General features: G+C 41.0%; 1 protein-coding gene across 1 annotated transcript in view; it reads right to left on the bottom strand.

Annotated features, from left to right (window-relative positions):
* Positions 1-25,238, bottom strand: part of UTRN (utrophin) — a gene marked incomplete at both ends in the record, with an annotated part of 491,377 nt that overhangs the window by 107,565 nt on the left and 358,574 nt on the right. Inside the window, one exon of the mRNA XM_080700143.1 lies at positions 16,237-16,366. Within this exon, the coding sequence (XP_080556269.1) occupies positions 16,237-16,366 (130 nt within the window). The remainder of the gene's footprint in view (positions 1-16,236; positions 16,367-25,238) is intronic.

The following is a 25,238-nucleotide window of genomic DNA, read 5'->3' as shown; positions in this document are numbered from 1 at the left end:
CAAGTTGGGATGAAAATAAATGAAAACACAAGAACTTCAAGAAGGCAGATCAAAAGGAAATGAAGTCAAATGAGAGCATTCTTTAGAAGTAAAATTCTTATTTGAAAAAAATCAAAGGACAAATGCTTCTTCACATTTTCTAAATAGCCTGTGTTAAATTCTAAGGCCCCCATGTAAAAGTGAAGAGTCATCTCTAGCAGTGCTTCTAAGGCCTGGGGTCACATCAGAAACTGCACTGGGAGTTAGGTAGTTAGAGAGTTAGTTAGTTAGTTAGTTAGTTAGTTAGTTAGTTGCTAGTCAGTTTTTAAAGCCTGCCATCTAGAGGCCCTGCCCATAAAGAGGCCTGGCAAGGATGGATGTGTGCAGGGCGCTGGCTCCGGCTATTGTCAGGGTGGACAGCCTCCCCTGCTGGAGTACACACTCAGGTCGCAGGTCTCTGCCGCTGAGGCTCATGGGCATTTCCACCCTACTGTGTTGCTGCATGGACCCCACGCAGAGCACAGCCAGGGAATCCTGGAGGCCAGCGAGCAAATACAGCTCAGAGATAAGGGAATAATCCAATTTGCCTTTGGAAAGCAGTAACCAAGCTGATCCCAGAGACAGAAAACAGCAGGGTAAAGCCAAAGAGATTTCCTGACAATTCTGTGACCAGAAGAGCTTTTCCAGGTCACTTTCCTACTCCATAACTTGTGGGTCTATTCACATTGTGCACCTGGGCCTGCCTGGGTGTGATCTCCTGTGCCTGCCTGGGTGTGATCTGTACCTGCCTGTGTGTGTGCACATGTTCCTGGGTGTGTGCCTGGGCATGTGATTTTACTTGATCACATACCATTCTCCTCCTTCAGGACTTCCCATTTTATGGGCCAAATCTTAATTTTATTTAATTTGTATTATTTATCTTTTATATTATAAATTATATATTTATTAATATGTGATATATTATAGAATTCACATTCATATAACTTAAAATAATATTTTATTGTTTTATCATTTTATTTATATTATGTTATTTACATATTTTGTATAACATGTAAATATATAATATACATTCAGTAGTTCTATACGAGGAAATAGTAAATTTTATATTTTATTGTTTTATGTTTATTGTTTTATTGTATTATTTTATTGTTTTACATATTTACTTTCTATTTATACCTTATAATTTGAAATAGCAATGTCTGACTATCTTACAAAGATATTTTTATTATTATTTTCTTTCAAAAATGTTTAAGGAAAATAGATAACTATCTTGGGGAAAAGATTTAAAAAAAAGAGAGAAAAGGAAAAAATTAGATTCTGAAGTTTTCTCTTTTGTCCAATTACTGTTATTTCCTCAATGATACAAATTAACTGTAGGAATTTCTGCCCTGCTCTCTTTTTTACCATGGGGAGAAAGAATACAATATGTTTCTTTGGAATACAGGTGAAGAGACAAACCCGGACCCACATCAGAGACTCAGTTTTGGAATCAGCACTGCTCCCATCTCCCCTCCACAAGCTGCATGACATACCACCGCACACATACACTTTTACCAAGCAGGAGCCCTCTTTTCTCATATTAGAAAAATGCTTTACCTCTAGAGTCAATCATATAAGAAAGGCAGAGACTGTATATCTCCAGGAAATCTTAATAGAGCAAAAATATTTAGGTAATTGTGAAAAAATTTTTAAAATGCAAGTGTGTAGTTGGGCATGGTGGTGCACCCTTGTAATCCCCGTACTTTGGAGACTTAGACAGGAGGATCACAGGTTTGCAGCCAGCCTCAGAAACTTAGTGAGGCCCTCTGCAACTTAGTGAGACTCTGTTTCAAAATAAAAGGGTGTAGCTAAGAGGTAAGATGCCCCCTGGATTCAATTCCCAGTACCACCACCAAAAAACAAAAAAAATGTAAATGTGTTTCTCCCATGAAATAATAATAAACATCTATTAGAACCATACCAGTATTGTTTTCAAAAAATGTCCCATTTTTATTATAGTTTGTCTCAATGCTGATACTGACACATACAGCTTCCACTGTGACTTTCTGTTCCTAGATTCTAAAGCTTTGAGTCATGAATACTTTATTTCTTTCATCTTGGTATAAAAGTACCCAGACTAGAGACTACTGTTTCCTCCAATAGAACTACTGAATTGAGTTGAACTGAATTTTAAGAGTTACTTTTGACTGAGACTACTCAACTTCATAAAAATCCTTCCAGCCAGGCATGGTGGTGCACACTTGTAATCCCAGCATTTGGAAGGCTGAGACAGGAGGATCGCAGTTTGAGGACAGCCTCAGCTACTACTTAGTGAGGCCTCCACAACTCAGTGAGACCTTGTTTCAAAATAAAAAATAAAAAATTAGGGCTGTAGCTGTAGCTTGGAGGTAGAATGCCCCTGGGTTCCATCCCCAGTACTGTAAAAAGAGAAAAAAAATCCTTCCAAGTAACTCATCTTTCTCCTCACATCACTGTGAAACATTTATAAAGTGTTTGTTTGTTTGTTTGTTTGTTTGTTTTATGGGTCTGGGGATGGAACCCAGGAGCATTCGGCCTCTGAGCTACACCCCTGACCTATTTTTTAATTCTTTATTTTTGAAACAGCGTCTCACTGAGTTGCAGAGGGCCTCACTAAGTAGCTGAGGCTGGCTGCAAACCGCGATCCTCCTGTCTTAGCCTCCCAAATGCTGGGATTACAAGCGTGCGCCACCACGCCCGGCTATAAAGTATTTTTAAAGAACTATGAAAAGGAAGGATAAACTATGTAAAGTTATTGGTAATTCCAAACATCTTATTTAGACTGTTTGGGTTTTTTTTTATGTGTGTATAACATCATTGTCATATTTCACCTAAGATGATAATATTAAGTCAAGCAAAGAAAAATTGCAAATGGCATTTTCATGGTGGGGGCAAGTTGCCGCAAGGGAAGATGGGGAAGGCATGCCGGTTCCAAGGCTAACTAGTTACATAATCCTGGAGACAGTTCTTCATCTCTTTGAACCTCACTTTATATCTAAAAGCTACTAGCATCTACCTGCACACAGCAGGCTCTCTAATGAAGATTCCTTTCTTTACTTTCTTTTTCTCATTTTATTACCAAATCTGGGAAATTTAGGTATCTAGAGATTTTCATCTAAGCAAACCAGGTTGATTGGCCCACAATAATTCAAGGGGGAAAGATCTGGCTTGCTCTGTCTCTCTGTATGTGTGTCTGTGTGTCTGTCTGTCTGTCTGTCTCCTCCCTCCTTGTGCTCTCTCTCTTCCTCTCTCCTCCCCCACCTTCATAACCAAATGATGTTTCTGATTATAATAATGGGAACTCTACTCTCCCCAAATTTCCTAATTAGATGATTAAGCTCAACTTAATCTCCATGAAATGTTCCATCGGTGCTGAAGAGGACCCTGCCCATTTGCTAGTGCGCAGGATGACTGATGACAGCAATTCATTATGATCCGGATTTTAAGTGCATCATCAAGTGCTATGGGCTGATTAATGTTTCTAATTATGCTCATCTAATGAATTATAAGGATGACAATAACGAGAGGCTACTCCGAGTAACTCAACCTGCTCATGTGTAGGCTAAATCTTTCAGTAAGGATATGACCGAGATGATATGGATCCTTCCAGGAAGCCAAAGGATCCCTCAAAGCCTTCAAAATAAAAAAGACAAGGAAGATAGATAAATTTAAGAAAAATCAGGAACTATAAAGAGATTTAGAAAATATCTTCTACAAACACTGAAATGAAGGTACTTGGGGTAGGGATGGGGGGAATAAAGAGGAACTAGGAACACAGACCACACCAGGGAGGGTGATAAATAGCACGTCTGACCAGGAAGTGAAAGGAAGTAGAAACAGAGTCTATTATATTGAGGTTTTACTCTTTCTATAAAATGGCCCAAACTCAATAAAGCCAGCATGGAGCTGAGGAAGAAGCAGGAGCTGGCCATTAGGGAGATTAACCTCCAGGAAAGAGTAGGAAGGGAAGGGTAGAGAGACCCTGGATCAATGACCAAGGACAAGCTGAACAACCCAAGATCCAACTTGCAACTTTCTGTTCATTGAACGTTCCCTGAAGTCCTGCACAGTTTTGGCAATTTTGTGACTCTCTCAAGTGAGTTAGTGTACTGGGAGACAGCGGACAGGTCTCTGGGGACTGGGAGGTGGCACCAAATGGAGAAAGAATCAGGGATGTAAGTTTCAGAGGAGCAATAAAATGTCTGCTTTCTCGTTATATTCCCGATCGCCCGACACTTAGTGGCACTCAGTAGCTATTTGTTAATGGAATGAATAAATATCTGTACAATATCTTTGACTTAACAAAACAAAACAAAAAAGTAGGTAGAAGTCTTAGAAGTTCCCCCCATATCTTAGGCACACACCAGCAATTCCAGTGCTTGGGAGACAAGATAGTAAGATCTCAGGTTCAAAGTCAGCATTAGATATCAGATGCTTTTCTCAATGTGAGAAAACTAGGGAGAAATGGGTAACAGGGGGAACACTAGATGAAGGGATCCTACAGAGGAGCAATTAAGGTGACCTATCTGAAGGATGGGAGGGGGGAAGAGGGAAACTCTTTAAAGCACATGATGTACTTAAACATATCAAAGTCAATCAGGAAACCAAGCATGGGAAGGAGAGAAAGGAAGGGAAGAGGCTAGGGATTGGGTAAGGGCTGATTGGGTGATGTGTGCATGTATATTTCCACAAGTATTTTTAGCCCATTAAGATGTATGACTACAATGCACCAATAAAAATTTATTTTAAAAAAAGTCAGCATTAGCAACTTAGTGAGTCCCTGTTTCCAAATAAAAAATCAAACATAGATGGAGGTATAGCTCAGAGATAGAATGCCCCTAGGTTCAGTCCCCAGTGCCTTAAAAAAAGAGCCCCCCCCGCCCCATTTCCGGCCACACTTCTGTCTCTTCCCAGGCTGCTCCCAGCTACACACAAGAACTAATGATAGATCAACTAACCAAAGTCAGGAGCTTTCTATGCAAGCTTAGTCAGCAAAAAGGAAGTAAAGTATACCTTATGTCTCTGTATTGCCAAAATAAATAAGTTTAATTGAAGAAAAAATTATGCCACTGCTGGGATTACACTTTTCAAAAATGGTAAAGACCTCTAATGCATTCTGGGAAGATTCCAGCTCTCTACTGAGAAGCAAGGATAACAAAACAAAACCCTAAGTACATCACTATGCTGAACAAGTTAGCATCCTCCTATCCTTTGTGTATAAATAAAGAAGTAATGCTCAAATGCTGAATATCACATATCTATGTGTGTGTATATATACATATAATATATAATATATATATAATCACATATATGTGTGTATATATATATATATATATATATATATATATAGTTGCCATCTCTTTAATGGGGCAAATGTGATTGAGTTATGGATGGTGTTAACACTGATTAGAGAAAATAGCAGATAGTGAGAAATAAACTTAAAATATGTCCATCAAACTAAACCTTATCAACATTAAGAATGTTGATTTATTTAAGTGAAATGCTTTTACTAAGGTATGCATTGGCATAAAAATATTTTTTGATATTTTTGCTCAATCGATGTGTTTACTCAGTGAGTTCATTATAAGGTTTTAGAAAAGTTGAACACTAGACTCATTACATCCATATAGATACTGTAGAACCTTACTTTGGAAAGGGGTCACATTCTTTCTCTGTAGTTAAGAACTCTGAATAAAAAAGTAACCTTATCGCCGGGCGTGGTGGCACACGCTTATAATCCCCGCGCTTGGGAGGCAGAGACAAAAGGATCGCGCAGGCTTAAGAGACCGTTTCCAAATAAAAAGTATAAAACAAAAAATAGGTCTGGAAGTATAGCCCGGAGGTAGAAAGGTTTCCAGGAACCCCAGTACCACCAAAAAGAAAAAAAAAAGTAACCTTATATTTTTCTGTGCTTTTTCATGCATCACAAATTTACTAATCTAATTTGAACTTGAGAAGCTAATTAAATTATTGCTGTGGTCTACAGGCCTCAAGCAATGTTTATATGCAAGTTTTTATGCAAAATAACAACAGACCATATCTAATACTGTCTAAACAATTTCTTCATAGGTGTTAGAAAACCAGTGAAGGGATGTGTGATTCTTAAACACTGCAGCGATTCAGTAAAGAAAAAGCAGCGGAGGAGAAAACAAGAGTTATAAACATATTTAATTATTGTGCAATTTTTTTGTTTTTTTTGTTTTGTGGGTCTGGGGATGGAACCCAGGGCATTCTACCTCCTATCTACACCCCCTTCCCTATTTTTTATTCTTTATTTTGAAACAGAGTCTCACTAAGTTGCAGAGGGCCTCACTAAGTAACTGAGACTGCGATCCTCTGGTCTCAGTCTCCCGAATGCTGGGATTACAGCATGTGCCACCACGCCTGGCTGTGCAAATGTTTTTATTTTTATTTTTTAAATAAATAAATAAATAAATAGATTTATAAATAAATTATAAATAAATAAATAAATTTATAAATAAATTAATAAATTAATTTATTTATTGGTGGTACTGGCGTTCCTGGAAGCCCTTCTACCTCTGGGCTACACTCCCAGACCTATTTTTACATTTTTATTTGGAAACAGGGTCTCCTAAGCCAGCACGCACAGCTGGCTTTGAACCTGCGCGATCCTCCTGTCTCTGCCTCCCAAGCGCGGAGATCACAAGCGTGCACCACCACGTCTGGCATTGTGCGAATGTTTTTAAAGTAAGAAAATAAGAGAGAGCTTCATCTCGATGAAATGGGCGGGAATAGCGCTGCTCATATCAGAGCTGTTATGAGAACCAGATGGCAGGCACATGAGGTGCTTGGCACAGTGCCTGATAAACGAGGGCTTGGCGTGCACATCTTTGTGTAGGAATATTTCTCACCTGCCCCTTCTTTTATAGGAAGGGATTCTTCCTCCATCTAGCATTATATTTAAAAGGGGCTCTAGGAATCCTATAAGCCTCTGGGTCCTGTTACTCACACTCAATCCATCAAAGCCATCTCCTAGAATGTTCTGCATCTAAAGAAAGGCTATCTATCCTCCCTGGCATGAGGCTGTGAGATAAAGTCAGTTGGGAAAATGAAAACATAGAAGAGAGGCAGAAAGGGAGACGTGGAGGCAAGGCTCCTGGTGACACTCCAGCCACGGCCCAGCTGTCCCTGTCCTTCCTATGGGGAGCTATGGGCCCACTCATCCCGTGCCTTGCCTGTGTGGAAGCAGGGGCTTGTCAGAACGTGGGGTCTCTCACTTTCAATGAATAGAGGTCTAATTGATAAAGCTGCTATTAAGAAAACGAAACAAAAGCCTTGGGGGAAAACACCTGTTAATTTTACTAGCCTAATTACTTCTGTAAGGGCATGTGTAATCTGGCCTCATTTTACTAGATTTAAGGAAATAATGTTGTAACTGTAGCACTGAGAATTGGCCTAACGGTAACTTCTATTAAACCACAGGATAATTTCACATCTTTACTCATTTAATGACCATGAAATTTTGTATGCACAAGTTTGCTAATACTGGTATGAAATGAATTGGTGTAGTAGACAAGAAAAATGGCATTTATTCCTTTTTATTATGTCATGTAACATTTGAGATTTCACAAAGAGAATATTGCCAGTACTTGGCTTTGACTAAAGTAAATTATTTTGGGGGGGAGGTGGTACTAGGGATTGAACCCAGGAGCACTCTACACCCAAGCTACACCCCCAGCCTTATTTATTTATTTATTTATTTATTTATTTATTTATTTATTTATTCATTTGGTTATTTATTTGAAACTGGGTCTAAGTTGCTAAGGGTTTCACTAAGTTGCCGAGGCTAGCCTTGAACCTGTCATCCTTCTGTCTCAGCCTCCCAAGTACTGGGGTTACAGGTGTGAGCCAGCATGCCCAGCCTGGGATAATTTTTAAAGTTTATTCCCCCAGATTCATGGGGAATATTAATGAGCAAAACAATGTGATCTTTTTTCAATCTTAAAAACAATCAAACCCAGAAGATACGCATTTTCATACACATGTGCACACACAAACACAATCAATTTTATAATTTTATAACCCTTTTCACCTATAAAATCATTAGCAGTCTCACTTAGAGATTGGTATCATACTGTGTATGCTAGGGGATGTGTAGGGATTGGTCCTGCCTGCAATTCTATGTGGCAGGGAGAGAGAGACACAAGCAGGAGGCTCTGCTCTAACTCCCCACTGCAATGTGACTTTGAACATGACCCACAGGACGGGGCAGCTGAGAAGACAGTCGCCCCCTCATGACCTCCAGAGGTTGATGGCAAGAGCAGGCAAAGGCCCTGGTGGCTGCGAGTCCCACGAGGCCCTGCGGGCTCCATTAAGCCACTCTGTGCTTTCATAGCAATTCAGATCTGTGGCTGAGAACAGCAAGAGAGGTTGGCAGCACACAGGGGGAAGCAAGAAATATGTGCACAAGGTTAAGAGAGCCTAGAAGGAGCAAGGAGGTCAGTGGGCAGATGGCTTCTCAATGAGCAGAGACAGAGGGGAGGAAATTCAAACGATGAGCCAAGGTCCAGCCAAAACGCCAGGGCTGGGAAAGGTCACTGCGGTGGGGCCGAGGGCTCTGTTCCCGCTGCATCCCTCTTTGTTAGCTGGGTAACCTTGGTCAGCGTCGCAGGAGTAGCTCGGCCTCTGCGCTTGCCTGTGCTTTTAAAATATGCCTTATGATCGGCTCAACTCACGGAGATAGTGCAGACGGTGACCCGGAATGTGATTTGCCAAGTAGAAAGAACAATACAAAGGGTGACAGATTTATGGTTCTATTGTTCTACTTTTTTTTAACTGGGTGACTATGAGCAAATAAAAGCAACTCAACTGCATCAAAATGAAAAAAATCTATTACTGATATGAGACGATCAAATGAAATTAAGCATTTTGTATTGCTCAAACAAGATAAAGGGACTACTGACAAAGTTGTGAACTTTGTGACATTTTTAGTTATTCTGATAATTTTAGACCCTTTAGAAATCACATTTACTTAATGAACATCTCTGTGAAAAATGGGTTTTGGGGTAGCTGAATTTTTCAGAAAACGACATATCACCTATGTAGCCCTGTGTCTTTGTCTGTTTGTTTGTTTGATTGTTTGTTTGTTTTATGGCTATCATTTTAGAAGGAAACTTGTTAACATGTAGCATAAATTCCTATGCCATCTCTTAAATGATTTCTATTAAGCGTTCAAAAATAAACAAAGCCCAGTTCATCACTTCAGTGACTCACAACCCCCAAAAGACTCCTGGTTTATTTTCCAGTTCTCATATATTCTCTTTAATTTCTCTTTGCCTCATTGCTCTCCCATTGCCAGGGTCGCTCCTCATGGCCAACCTCTCCCCAGCTCTGTCATTTCCATTTTGCTAATTACTCATAATTCCCTGGACATCCAGTTCACCAAGGTAGAACAGTGTCTAAAGTTCAAGTTCACACCTGTGAGAGAGCACCAGAGTGGCTGGCCTGTAGCGAGGAGAGGCCCTGCACCGTAGTTTTGGTATCTGATCTACAGTGGCTGCTCAAATCACTTTTACACTCAGACCCTCAATAAATGAGAACAGTCACTGAGGAACAGGGAAAAGCGGAGCTTCTAAGCGTTTGGTAATAGAGAGAGATGATCAGGGGCCAGGGGAGTGGGAAGAGAGCTGGGAAAGAGAGAGTGTGCAGGGAAACATGGGATGGGCAGAGCCAGGCAGGAGGCGCAGGGGCAACACATCAGGTTAAGACTAAAACAGACAGAGACGCCAGGGTAGACCACAGGAGGCAGGCAGGGAGGCCTGGTACTGCAGAACATCATGGGAGATGTGGTGGCCAAGGACAGTGGGTGAGCAGCAGAGAGAGAGGGCTCAGCAGATGACAGAAAAGCAGAGGCCAAATCACAGCGCAGAACTGACTGTGCAGGGGAAGGAGCCTGGCCCTCGTTCCAGTTGCTGCTGGAGGTTTTAAAACCAGAGGAACTAATGCCATTCTGTGATTCACATATATCATATTGCAGTGTACATGCACAGAATGCTAATGGTAGGAAATTATTAAGCTGGGTGTGGTGGCGCACACCTGTAATCCTAGTAACTTGGGAGGGTGAAACAGGAAGATCACAGGTTCAAGGCCAGACTCAGTAGCTTAGCAAGACATTGTTTTTGTTTTGTTTTGTTTTGTTGTTTCTTTGTTTGTTTCTTGGTAGTATTGGGGATGGAACCCTTCTATCTCCGGGCTACACTCCCAGATCTATTTTATATTTTATTTGGAAACAGGGTTTCTTAAACAAGCGAGGCTGGCTTTGAACCTGCGCGATTCTCCTGTCTCCCCCTCCCAAGTGCAGGGATTATAGTGTGCGCCACCATGCCTGGCAGCAAAACATTGTTTTAAAGTAAGAAATAAAAAGGGCTATGGGTGTAGCTCAGAGGTAGGATACCATTGAGTTTAATTCCCAGGACCAAATTGATGATGATGATGATGATGATGATGATGATAATACAGTAAGAAGGAGGGGGAGGAGAAGAAGACAAAGAAGAAGGAGGAGGACAAGGAGGAGGTGGAGGGAAGAGAAGGAGGAGGAGGAGAAGGTAAAGGAGGAGGAGAAGGCAAAGGAGGAGGAAAAGGAAAGAGTAGAAGAATTAGAAAGAGGAGGAAGAAAAGGAGAAGAAGAAAGTTTTGACAGAGACCTAGAAAAACATGGAAGGGCCTAATATAGAGCCATAATATTAGTAGTGATTTTAATTTTTTAAATTTCACATCCTGACGATTAAATAGTGATCTTTAACTCCTGATTTAACCTGGGTATGGTGGCTCACACTTGTAATACCCACGCTTGGTAGGCAGAGACAGGAGGATTGCGCAGGTTCGAAGCCAGCCGTGCTGGCTTAGGAGACCCTGTTTCCAAATTTTAAAAAAAGTATAAAAATAGGTCTGGGAGTATAGCCCAGAGGTGGAAGGGTAAAAAATATAATTAATAAATAAATAAATAAATACTGATTTAAGTAGTAAATAATGATGGTTAAATACATACTATATACATGTACCAAATAATCAATGTACCCCATAAAATTATATAATTTAGATGATGGTTTCAAGCAAATAAAAAATATAGACAATACTTTAAAATAATTAAAAAAGAAATGAGAGGAGAAAAAGGCATCAATGAGAAAAACAGTATTTCCTAGAAATAAAGAAAAGAGATGGATCTATCACGGTACCCTAGGGCAGGGCACACAGAACATATTTAAAAAATGCTTATTAGATAGAACTGGAAAAAAAAAAACAACACCACAGTACGATTTCCCCAGCGAATGTTTCCAACACTGGGCACTTGGGTGTCGCAAAGTAAGTAATGCTTAAGTGTTCCATATTTCTGAAAGCAGCTGTACGTGAGTCATGGTAAACAACAAAAGTGGAAAAGCTATTATGGGTAATTTTCTTTCATTTACTTTTAGCAGCAGGTAAAATCAGCCAGCATTACAGAAATAATATCAAGAAAGAAGGGTATGAAAATTGCTAATCGTAAAAACAAAACAAAAATCCATAAAGTTAGATTGATGAAACTTCTTTCTTCTTGCCCCCAGCACATGTGGTGTTTGAAAACGGGGCTTAAGAATACCCTGACATAAGAGAGACTGAGAACTCGGAAAGTGGTATATTTTTTAACCCTTACATGACTGACCACCAGGGAGAATCTCGATCAAAGGGAAGCTGTACAGGTGCGTAGCACTTTGCACTGTATAAACCAGCTTATCATAGACAATGCTTCCTTGTTTCTCTGCAAAGTCATTGAGGAAGCAAGGAGATGAAAAAAAATCAGATCCAAAAAGACTTTGAAAATAGAAAGGTAAGAATTTCTTACTTTTCTTCCAAGTTAAATAAAAAAAAAAAAAAATGAAGTCAAACACCCTGCCTAGGCTCCAGGTCCTCTATGGTCCAACTGCCCGGCACACACAGCTCCCGGCTGCCACTGCCCCACCAGCCAAGGCCTGCGCCCAGGCTGCGCTCACCCCTCAGCACACAGCGCTCGGCTCCCACCACTGGGCTCTCTTCTTCAAACTCTGCCCAGTACGGACAGCCCTCTTCCCGGAGCCTAATCCCTTCCTCCTGCACTCTATGACTTGTTCAGGAACCACCTGCCACGCCTGACCCTTGGAATCCTTCTCTCTTGGGATGCACAGCAGAACACCTTATTGTTAGCTTTCACAGAGCTCGCACTCCTGGGCCTGCAGGTGCAAGCAAGAGATTATACGAACAAGGCAACCTAAAGGAGGAGAAAGGAGGGGGAAGAGGAAAATCTCTAAAACACACAATGTACTTAAACATATCGAAGTCAACCACTAAGCTGAGCATGGGAGGGAGGGACGGGGAGGGAATGGGGTGGGAATTGGGTAGAGGTTAAATCAGTGATGTGTGCATGTCTATACACACAAGTTTTTTACCCCAATATGATGTCTGAATATAATGCACCAATAAAAATTTAAAAAATAAAACTGCATAATAGCTACATATTGTAAATGTAGTTATGCTAATGAATATAAAAAAATAGAGATTATACAGCCAGTGAAGAGCTGAAATAGAGACATGTTGGAGAGCACACACTAGGGAAGGCTGGAGAAGGAGACAGGAATGGTGGCTGAGGCAGAAGACACTGGAGAAACCTCACTACAGCATTTGGATAAAGGCTGGAAGGAGGAGGGGGCACAGGTGCAGGCATCAGGAGCACAGCCCTCGAGGCAGAGGGAGAGAAGTGGAAAGGTTCCTATCTGAGAGCACAGCAGGGCTGTCCAAGGAACAAGACAACCCGTGTAAAGGAGACCAGTCAGAGAAGACGCGATCTGGGGCCAGCGACAACGAGCCTGTCTGTGGTCTCAGGGCATCAGACTTCCCCTGTGAGGGAAGGAGCCCCGGGGTGTGCAGCAGAGTGGTGATGGCGACATGACGTGGCTTTCATTTCCAAATGCTCATGATGGCTGCTGTGTTGGAAACCCTGACGAGGGGCAAGGGCAGAGCGGGGGTGAGCAGAAGGACCTTGCAGCCATTCATCCAAGTGGCTCAGAACAGATGGTGGTGAATGTTGATAGGAATCAGATTCTGGTACATTTTGGATGCAGCAATTCCAGGATTTGCTGATGGGATGGATGTGGGTGATTCAAACAAACAAAGGAGACGAGAGTGGCCCCAAGGACTCTTGGCTGAGCAACCCAGAGGTCAGAGCTGCAGACTGGGAGAAAACAGGTTCCGGTGGCAGAGGAGGGCAGGAGTTTGCTGATACGTCAAGGAAAGGAACTCTACGAATGATGATCGCATATTCTCCACTAGTTGGGATTCGTTTCTATTTCATCTTAAAAATCACTAATCCATTACTCATCTGTACAGCTTATATCCACTTCTGCTATCTACAGTGATACTTTATGAAGGAAAGATAGAAGAAAAAGCCAATTTTGATGAGTTTCACCATTCCAAAGGAATCTATAATTTGGGTTTACTCTGTTTTTAAATTCAGTGGTGATGTAGGAATTATTATTAATTATTTAGCTCCCCCAAATGTTCCTATCATAGACTGTCAGAGTAGTCAACCAGTTTCTTTATATACCAATTGCTGACCCAGGTACCCATGTCTTCTTCATCAAACTTTTACCAGGTGTCTTATGCATACGAGGCAATGACTAGGACACAGAATCATTAAAACTGGATTCTTCAATTCAGGGAAAGTAAGGGAATTTCAACATTGAACAACAAGTCAACATAAACGAAAGCAGCACTAGTTGGGAGTCAAGCTGGGCTGGGTTGGGACTGAGCAGGTCATTTTCCCGAGAGGGCTCGGGTTTCTCATCTGAAAAGTAAGCAAATCTGAACTGGTTCATCTCTGAGGATCTAACACATTACAGTACTCTGTTAAGGATGTAAACAATCTTTACAATATTTTAAAAAAGAATCAGAAAGATGGGAAAGAACAAAAAAAAGATAGAAAAAATGTAAATGTTATACGCATAGCTGGTATCCTCTGCTGTTATAATGACAAGCAAAAACATCTGAACGTATTCAGGACACATGTGGTATTTTTCAAAAAATTTCAGTCTGTCCTTAGTTGAATCCGTAAGTACAGAGCCCAAAGAAATGAGAGGCCAACTGTACTCAGAAAGAGTGCAGAATAATTCTTCAAAGATAGCTGTAGAATAGCTATGACAAGAAGGTTCTGAGATCACTCAAGGAAGTAGATAATATGCATGTTTTATAGAACTATGAAAATGGCAGAAAAAATCAATTTGATAACTCAGGAGGGCTTTGATTACAAAGATTTTCAAATATCATGCTAGAGTCAAGACTTTTTCCATTTGCAGTGGGAGAACTGGTGAAGATGTTTAATCAGGAGAAAAACGGGAGTAGGATTCTATGATAAGATTCACTCGTTACCATGAATAAAGTGGAGGACAAAGACCATATGAGCAAATACTGTGTTTTGCACAAAGGGACAGGAAAATGTAATGTGACGCATGCTACCAAAAGTAGCAGCTGATTCTGTGTAAAACTCTCAAGACTATAGAAAATGGCTGAGAATCTGGAATTAACAGTAGTATGCATGTACTGCAACACATGTGGATGTTTTGTGTCTGTGTGTGTAGGTAATACATATAAACAGAGACCAGCCAGGCGTGGTGGCACACACCTGTAATCCAGTAATTGCAAAGCGGATAGCGGAAGAATACAGATTCAAAGCCAGCCTCAGCAACTTAGTGAGACTCTCACCAGCTTGGTGAGACTCTACTTCTAAATAAAAAGTAAAATTAGGCTCGGTGTTCAGATTGGAAGTAGAAGGTACCTGGGCTCAATCTCCAGTACCACAAAATAAAAACAAAACAAAAAACATCAAAACTGAGTACCAATGTTCTTTCTACTTTACAGAGCACTGGTTTCAACACAAACCACAGTTGCCCCCAAAAGGTGAATGCTCGAATCCCCTCTATAAAATGGCACTATATTTGCATATAACTCACACATAACCTCCTGTGGACTTAGGTCATCTTAAGATTGCTTATAATGACTAAAGAAATGGAAATGCTAACAGGGTGGGGAGCCTGTTCATGTTCAGTACAGACTCAGTATTTTTTTAAATATTTTAAATCTGTAGATGGAGATCACAAAGAAAGAGAAGGCCAGTTGTCCTCAAAAGGAATAATTCTTCAAAGATAGAAATAACAGTTGTGAGTAATTTGCAGTCTGTGGGGCTTGAGTGGTGGTAGGAGACGCCACAATCACATAAGATCCCAGATGGGTGACTGGAAAGTCAGTGTCACCCCTGGCAGAAAGTGGACAGCTGTTGGGAGACACACCAAGTGTGCAGTGTGTACATGTGTGTGCGTGCTGCCTATGTACACACACGCATATGCAACTAGGTTCACAGGTTCAAGAAAATCAGGACCTGGATAGGAAATTTATTCAGACTGGAGAAGGGTTTCAGCGAGGATGGCTCAGCAGGAAAATGGCTGCCTGGGCAAATGTTTGAGCCAGTTCCCACTACAGTCAAGGGAAGTGTTCTCCAACTCCTTCCCTGGAATCTTGGATCCTCATTTATGAGTGGTAAATGTTCATGATTTATGCAAGGCACTCTTTCAGGTTTGCTTTTGCTATCTAAAGAGAATATATATATATATATATATATATATATATATATATATATATATATATGTTGGTCCTAGATATTTTCTCTTAAATTTACTATATAGCAGGTTGGTATTTACTAATAAGGCAGTTCTCATTTCAATTTTAAGCCAAAGGACATAAATGAATGCTATAGGCTGTTATTTTTAAATGAAATGCTGTTGTCTGCTTGTAAAAAAAAAAAAAAAAAAGCACACTTATTAAGAAAAATCCTACTTTTTCAATATTTAAAGATGTTGTATATTTCCTATTGTATTTTGATAACTTTCTTCTATTTGCAATGAATGGACTTGTTTTTAACATGATATGTATTTTTAATTTCTAAGAGAAGTGATTTTTATAAGTGTTATATGCTTTCTAGATAAATTCATTTTTACACAGCTCATTTTCTTTGACAATGATGTTATTGAAATATACCACAATATAATTTTGTTAATTTAAGAATCTAGGTTTTTAAAAAATATTTAATCAAAGTAATAGAGAAAAGGAAAGCTTTAACCATTAGATCCTGAATGCTGTAAAGAAACTTCCTATTTGGTCTTGTTTTTTTCTTCCCCTAATATATTTATTTTCATGATGTATTAAAGAAACCAGTCCCACCTGTTTTTGATTGTAGGTTTCTTCTTGGTTCTTCTGGGGCCTCAATCGGCTGGTCAGCCAGGAAAACTCGAGCTTGGTCCACAGCATTCAGGACGGAATATTCTTTCTCTTTTAACTCTCGTCTCAGTGCCTTTGAAATAAGAAGTAAAAGTTGAATTTGTAACCTTGTACATTCAGCGAACACTGGAGCATCTTTAGTTAGACCATTCTGACCATATTCGGTCAAGGAAATTATTAAAAACCAGCATTTAAGCTAAGCTAAAAATCAAAATGTAGCCAGGCATGGTAGCAAACTCCTGTAGTCCCAGTACTTGGGAGGCTAACACAGGAGGATCTCAGGTTTGAGGACAAACTCGGCAAGAAATGGCATTCTCATCAAACTGGCAAGACCCTGTTTTACAAAATAAAAATAAAATAGGGCTGAGGGTGTGGCTCAGAGGTAGAATTCCCTGGGGTTCAGCACTCATTACCACACACAATAAAATTAAAATGTAAATTTTACAGACATGAGTGATAAAAAATAAGACTGGACACGAAAGGGGGAGTCATGCAAAACTTAAATATGTAAGAAAAGACTTTAAAATATTCACCTAAGAAAAAATTTGTTGTTTTGTTTTGTTTCAGGACTAAGAAATGAAACCTATGGCCTATATACCATGTAGTTTTGGAGTTTCCACTAATGTCAGATTGCTACAATATAATCACCTATTCTATTTTTTTCTTTATAATACTATCAAAATAATTGCATCCAGTGGTATAGACAAAGGCAATTTCACAAGTAGTAATAGGATCCTCAGAAGTGTTTTACATTCTTAAGGATACATTAAGAAAAAAATTAAGAGAGAAACAAATTAAAATATGTGAAATCAAAACTAAACCAAAGAGAACACATAAAAGACAGTCTCCAATTATCTTAAAATATGTTCCATCTCTCACGCTGAGGCAATTACTATTTTTCCCTTGTGAGATTTTTCATGCAAATCTATGATTCTCAGAAGAGCTTGTTTTTTTTTTTTTTTAGCACATTTGTTCTTTTAAGTAGGGCTAAACTTTCACCCCTGGTCCAATAAGATGTTTGGTGATTAAAACTGAGGTTTGAAAACAACAAAATTCACTCAGTCACTACTGCAAGATAGAAGGGAAGATTTCTCATGTGTTATTTCAACACTATAGTTAAACAAAAATCATTAATATCATTATCCTCTTTAAATTATTTATGTCCATACCTTCTGGCTCTAATAATTTGCTTTTATTACATTTTCCTGACAATTTGCTATGAAACTGTTTTTTTTTAACTTTCTAAAATACTGTGCAGTGGTATTTTAGGATCAACAAAATCTTTCCTTTTGAGCAGAGCTAATATTTATTTATTTATTTTTATTGGTGCATTGTAATCATACATCACATTGGAATACAAGACTTGAGAGGATATACAAGCACACATCATCCAATTAGCCCTCATCCAGTCCCCATCCCATTCCCTCCCCCTCCCTCGATCCCATGCTTGTTTGGTGATAAACTTTGATAAATATGTTTATGTACCTCCTGCTTTTTAAAGAGGGTCCATCTTCCCCTATTCCATACCCACTGATTGGTCACCTTAATTGCTTCACTACAGGGCCCTTTCTATAGCTCGACCACTTCCTGTTGCCCCTTTCCTCCTAGTTATTGCTGATTAGGGGGAGCATCTGGTTTTAATTTTCTGTGATATTTCTCTGTGCATGCCGTGTTGCGAATACCGATCCCACTCTTGATGGCCCCAGTTGTGGCCTGGCTACCCAGTGGACTGATCCAGACCTCGCTGGCTCAAGCAATGGCCTTGCCTCATGGGAGGCCCCGATTCTGGTCTTGCTGGCCCCGACACTGGCCTAACCCCTCAGCTGGCTCGGATCCCGGCCTCAGAGGCCCCAGCACTGGCCTTCCTCACGGCAGGCTCCGATGCTAGCTGATGGCCCCGGCATTGGCCTAACCCCTCGGCCGACTCTGATCCAGGCCTCGGAGGCCTCAGTAGCGGCCTTGCTTCACGGAAGGCTCCGATGCCGGCCGCTGTCCCCGGCACCAGCCTAATCCCTCATCAGGCTCCGATCCCGGCCTCTGAGACCCCGGCACCGGCCTTGCCTTGCAGCAGGCTCTAATGCAAGCCGCTGGTCCTGGCACCGGCCTAACCCCTCGGCAGGCTCCGATCCTGGCCTCGGAGGACCCAGCACCGGCCTTGTCTCACGGCAGGCTCCGATGTTAGCCGATGGCCCCGGCATTGGCCTAACCCCTCGGCAGGCTCTGATCCAGGCCTCGGAGGCTTCAGTAGTGGCCTTGCCTCACGGAAGGCTCCGATGCCGGCCGCTGGCCCCAGCACCGGCCTAACCCCTCAGCAGGCTCTGATTCTGGCCTCGGGGGCCCCAGCACTGGCCTTGCCTCATGGCAGGCTCCGATCCCGGCCACGCTGGCCCTGGCACCGGCCTGACCCCCCAGCAAGCTCCGATCCCGGCCTCGTTGGCCCCAGCACCGGCCTAACCCCTCGGCAGGCTCCGATCCCAGCCTCGGAGGCCTCAATAGTGGCCTTGCCTCATGGAAGGCTCTGATGCCGGGCGCTGGCCCCAGCACCAGCCTAACCCCTCAGCAGGCTAGCAGAGCTAATTTTTAAGTAGAGTTTGACATAACCAAGTTAGGATGACAAGACTATTTGCAGGTTAAATCATCGCCTTCCATGCCAATGAAGTGTAAAAAAATCCAAAATTCTAGAGATATAAGAATAATGATTTTATGTAAAGACATGGAGCTAAATACCAGAAAAATACTGGTAATGAAGTTGAAAGAGACCATCACACACATGTGGAGAGGGATGAGAAGGGCTGGGAGGAGCAGAGAGCTGGAGCCACAAAAGGCTATTCTTTGTGATAAGCAGTGTAAGTATTATTTAACGTTAAAACTAAGTACAGTTATTACCTTAAGAAAAATTAAAACCACAAGAATAAGAGTGGGCCAAAATGAAAACCAAGAACTGTTCCACAGTGATGAAGAACAGAATGTAAGATGAAATAAGATTTTCCTCTAAAATCCATAGACACATTTATGTATCCATGAAACCAAAGACTGACGAGGAAGTAGGCATAAGTCAAGCAGATCTGCAAAACGCAGATCGATGGCCACCAACGAGCATTAGACGACTTTGTTGGGGGAAAAGGGGACGAGGATGCTGCTCTCTGCTATTTAGGAAATGCAGCTTGTAAAGAAGTTGCAGGTGTGACACTCCAGGAAATAAGAACGATTATCTTCTGGCGTGTAAGGCTTCTCACATATGGAAACAAAAGAGACATAACAGAAGTGGGAAAATTACACTTAAAAAAAATTTAGGTTTTTAACACACACACACACACACACATATTATATATATATACATATATATATATATTATATATATATACATACATGTATATGTATATACACATCTTGAGCCAATTCTTATAACTGAGATTATTCTACTGTTATAGAACAAGAAGCACTAGCGGAATAAAAACAATCCTAGAACTCAGTTCCAAAACCACCTGCAAATATAAAATAATGAAATGAAAACTATGTTGCTTTAAAAAATATCACTTGAAAACAGTGGGTATTTTATTACAGCAAAAAAGTAATAATTTTAATGGTCAAGAGTACTTATTCCCTAAACTCGAATCTAGCCAGTAAATGGGAAAACAGTAAGGATACGTGACGTGCAGAGTCACGCTGGACTTCCCTAGGGAGGGAAGTATGACGGATGGACCCATTTAAACGTGAGCCAAACTGGTGAAAACACGCTGGTAGTGTCTAGAGAACACCTCTTCCTCAGCTCCTCCAACAGGGGCAAGAATTCACAGGCAGTATTTACAGACCTAGACCAAATGACAGCCCAGAAAACACGAACAGATAATGATGTGGGAAGAAGTAAAAAACTAAGAGAAGATAGAAGTAGAATGTAAAATGACAAGAGTCCAAGAAGGAAGAGTGGACATGGTGTGGTCCTCTGGAAATAGAAAGCGCTTATGGGGCATGGAGGTCAGATAGTGAATTTAGATCTTCGTTGAGAAAGGAGATGATCCGATCCAGGTGACTTGTCGCATAAGGTGCTCCTGAGTGGGAGCTCTGGACTGCCCAGAGTTCACAGGCTGCATTGGAAAAGGGCGTGGGAGGGAGGAGGGCAAAGGAGAGATTAACCTTCGATCTATTTTTAGGATTTCAAACATCCAAATGGAAATACATGTTTGTCTACAGAAGGAAAAGTACCCATCAACTCTTCTTGTAGCTGGAATTTTATCAATTTAACACGGATGCTCTCACAGTATAGACATTGCTTTGGCTGGCTATTCGCTCTGCCCAGAAAAAAACTCTTCTCAGATATCCACATCACAGATCCCCTCATCCTCTTTAATTTCTAAATAAGGTCCACCTCCCTATTTAGTTTAATGTAGCATTTTACCTTTGAATTTCACTACTTAATTGTCTCTACTGTGCAAGGTTGTTATTCAGTTATTATGTTTACTGTTTAATCAGATATAAGGTAAGTCCCAGGGAGAGTCAGTGTCTGTCTCTCTCTCTCTCCCTCTCTCTCTCTCTCTCTCTCTCTCTCTCTCTCTCTCTCTCTCCCCTCTCCCTCTCCCTCTCCCTCTATTCTCTCTACTGCTGTAAACCAAGCATCCAGTTCAGTGCTGTGCTGGGACCAGTAAAGCCTTAGGGGTTCTGAAGTGTTTCCTGATAGAGGTGGTACTTCAACTGAGCCTGCTGGAGAAAGAGTTTTCCCACCAGAGGAAAGAAAACACTCGCAGGAGGAGAGAAGATCACAGGTTGTGCCCTCAGGGAACCATAAACATCTTTGTACCTGTAAGTGGCTGAGCTCAAGGTGCAGGCAGAGGTTTGGTCAAACACACCAAGATGTGGCCTCTTCTGCATCTGACACTTAAGCAATGGTGGGTGATGGGAAGTGGACAAGGGAGGGGGGGCTGAAGAGCTAAAATAATGGGGCCAGGGATGGCTTTCAGATTTATATTTTTGTTTTTTATAATATTATTGTCAGATCTCCTAGATCCATACAAGACAAGTCTGAGTCTGAGAAAGTCCCCCAAAGACTCTCTTCCTTCCTAACCACATTAAACTCTAACACTTCATAAGAAGTTCCTCTCTGTACAGGATAATTGTTGGGGAGTGTCTCTGGAACGTCTTTGAAATGCCAGAATTGGGGTACAGGAGGCAAGTGGGGACAGGTGAGACTCACCCCAAGTACAGGGCTCTGGCCCGAATGCCAACTCAACACCCAACATCCAGAGAACTGCACTCACTTAATAATATCTATTCACTCTCTATTTTGCAAATTTAATTTTGTTATTCAATTTGTCCTATTTCAATTATATTTAATTGCATGTCAGAAATGGATTTGACTTTCAACAGCATTACACATATAATCATCTCAGTGCCTTTTACCTCTCAATTAGACATTAAAAGAAAACCTGTACTTCCCAACCACCTGGTGAACATTAATGATAAGGTAATTAGACTCCAATGAGTTGTTTTGTATACAGAGCTACAAAGTGGCATTCAGTTTTGAGTTCTGATAGCACATAACTTACATATGGGCCATCTTAAGTGGGGATAACATAATCTAATTAGAATGTTTCTATTTTAATGACTTTATATTTTCATTGAAAACAATTCTATTTCCAGACAATAACAAGGACTAAGAAGGCTATGAAGAGACTGTAGCCCTCATGGATTGAGGCTGAGAAGGTAAAATGATGCAATCATTTTGCTAAATGGTGGGGCTAGCCCTCAAAATGTTAAGCACAGAGTCACCATAGGTTCTAGCAATTCTACTCCTGAGCATATACAGAAAACAACTAAAAACATGTGCCCACATAAAAACTGGGACGTAAATGTTCACAATAGCATATACATAATAGTCCAGATGTGGACATAACCAAATGTCCATCAAATGGTAATGGATAAACAAAGTGATATATATATATATATATATATATATATATACACACACACACACACACACACACACACATATCACACACACACACACACACACACACACACACACACATATATATCAGAATCTTATTCAGCAAAAAAAATGGATAAAATAAAACAAAATATCAACACATGCTACAACATGGATGAATCTTAAAAATACATTCAGTGACAGAAGCTGGGCTTGAAAGCCAATAGAGTAGGGCTCTATCACTAAGAAATGTCCAAAACAGGCAAGTCTGCAGAGCAGAAGGTAGATTTGTGGTTGCTTAGTTAGGGCTAGGGAACTTTTATTTGGGGCAGGGGTGGAGAGTGACTGTTCATAGATATGGAAATACTTTTTAAAGTAACAAAATGTCCTAAAACTAGATTGTGATGATTATACAATTCTTTAAATATATTTAAAATTATTAGACTGTATACTTTAAAGAGATTTAATTTACATGTGAATAATAACTCAATGAAGTTCTTAAAATAATCTGGTCTTTATGTGAAACAAATCCTTGAGGTAATATTTCTTTTCTGGCTTCCATCACACACGGTTGCACAGTGATAGCTCAGCCCTTATATTAAGTCTGTTCAATATAAGATGGCTGCTCCCTCTCAGTGTTTCTGGGGCACTTGCTAGTCCTCTACCGCAGCTTGTCCTGGTACATTGTGACTATGTACCCGTCTGCTCCATTAAATTGTGATTTCTTCCAGGATGCTCAGGCCTTAATCATTTAAAATTCTCTACAGTGCCTGGCTAGGCATACATAAAGAACACCTCATAAAAGCTTGGAAATAATAAATACAGGAAGGTATGCTTTGGGATTAAACATAACTATGTGGAATTCCAAAGTATAGCACAGCAATTACCACAAAGTTTCCCATTATCTGTTTATCCTGAATTGAAATAATGAATGGTATCTGGTTACTTCTGGGTTCCTTGAACTATATCCTTTGCAACTTACTGATAGTAATTTTTGATATGGTTTTCTTCTATCGTCTACAGCCAGTCTGTGCTAAGTATCTCAGTCCACTGCTTGTATTTACTTTATTAATAGCAAATACTTTTCCTGTCTTTAGATTAAAAAAAAAAGAAACTGACCTCACTGTAAGGGCAGGTCTGGGTAACTCTATCTTCCTCTTTTTCCCCACATCCTATCCTAGGAGTAACTCCATCTGGACATTATTTCAAAACCACTACCAATCATTAGAATCAAAGTATCACTACTGTATCTCAGACTCCTCTAAAACATAGTGGCTTAAAACAATGTTGACTTATTTTTCATGATTCTGAGCCTGGCAATTTGACCAGTTCTTCCTCTACTGCCACCTGGGTTATTTCTAAGGTTACTATCATCTGTAGATTAGATGGGTTTGAACAGCCAAGTTGAGTTTGGATCATCCAGGCCTTGTAAGACTCTCATGTGTGGAAACCACTACTGTCTGTTGGCTGGGGCACCTTAGTTTCCCTCTCTGTGATCTCGTATTTCATAATAGACTGGACTGGGCTCCTTCAGAGCAGAGAAATTAGTGTTCCCCAAGAGTAAAGTGTAAACTGAATAGGCTCAAGAATAGCTCTGTCCAATACGACTCTCTACAATGACAGAAATGTTCCAGCCAGGCGTGGCGGTGCACATCTGTAATGCCAGTACTTGGGAAGCTAAGACAGGAACATGGCAGGTTTAAGGCCAGTCTCAGCAATTTAGAGAGACCTTCAGCAACTTAGTGAGACTTTGCTTCAAAACAAAAAATAAAATGGGGCTGGGGGTCTATTCAGAGACAGAATGCCTCTGAGTTCAATTGCTAATACAACAAAAAAAAGTTTCTAAGTAGCTGTCTGATATAATAATGCCACGAGAAGCAGCGTGTGGTTTTGACATCTGACATTTGACTAGTATAAACAAGAAACTGAATTTAAAATTCCGTTGAATTGCATGTGATTTAAATTTTAACCTAAATGGTCACAGGTGGCCAAGGATCACTGTCTCGGACAATGCAGCTGTAGAGTTTGCACATGACATCCGCCACAGTCTTGCCTGAAGCCAGTCATGAAGCCAGCACAGAAGTCAAAGAATGGAGAAACGAACTCGATCTCTTCCTAACAGAAGCAGCAATGTCCCTCCACGTAGGCATGGACACCCAGAGGCATGACTTACCAGTATACCCATCTACTGCACAGGTCAAGGGGAGAAAGAGAAGATCGATTTGGACTCGTAATATTTGACATTAGTGGTCAGGGGAGGCTTCTCAAAGACAGTGACGTGCGCAGAAAGACCAGAACAGGGCGAGGGGCCCAGCCATGAGACCCCTGCCATAGGAGCCACTGAGGCAGAGGGGAGGGAAGCCCATGTGCATCCAGTTTGGAGGCCCGTGCTGTTAGAGCCGAGTGAGTGCAGGTTAATAGCTCCTGCTTTTGTAATGATTTCTATCCATTCACAAGGCTCGGGGGGAAAGAGCCCTTGTGGTTGCAGGTCAGGCAGCTAGAAACCGCATGCTGCTCCAGCAGCAGACATGTCACTACTCTGCGTCTCAGGACTTGGCTGTGGAACTGAAAGCGTACGTGTGTGGTGACCTGTCAAGCGCCTGCTCACGTGCCACCCGCCATGGTTCAGGTGAGGTTTGCTCCCACCAAAACTCATGATGTAGTTGCTGCAAACGCAGCAGCATTGGAAGATGAGGCCCTCAGGAGGGATTAGTGTCTTTCTTGCCAGACTGGAATGGCCCCTACAGAATTGGACTGGGCTCTTACAGGGCTGATTTTCATCAGGCAGGCAGCTCCTTAGTCGCTTTCCTCTTACTCATGGCCATTGATTGCCCCTCTGCTTTCCCCCATGGGCTGATGCAACCTGAGGCCCTCACTAAATATAGAAGCCTGACTTTCAACTTCCCTGTGAGCTATGTACACCTCCTTACTTTATAAATTACCCAGTCTCGGCTACTCTGTTACAGCAATAAAGAACAAACCAAGACATCACTCTAACAAATAGGTAGAAATACCACCAGTTACT

This window comes from Muscardinus avellanarius (genome assembly GCF_963383645.1).
Source record: "Muscardinus avellanarius genome assembly, chromosome: 8".
In the NCBI taxonomy this organism is placed as follows: Eukaryota; Metazoa; Chordata; class Mammalia; order Rodentia; family Gliridae; genus Muscardinus; species Muscardinus avellanarius.
Note: the sequence above shows the minus strand (reverse complement) of the source record. Positions and strands in the feature narration are given on the sequence as shown.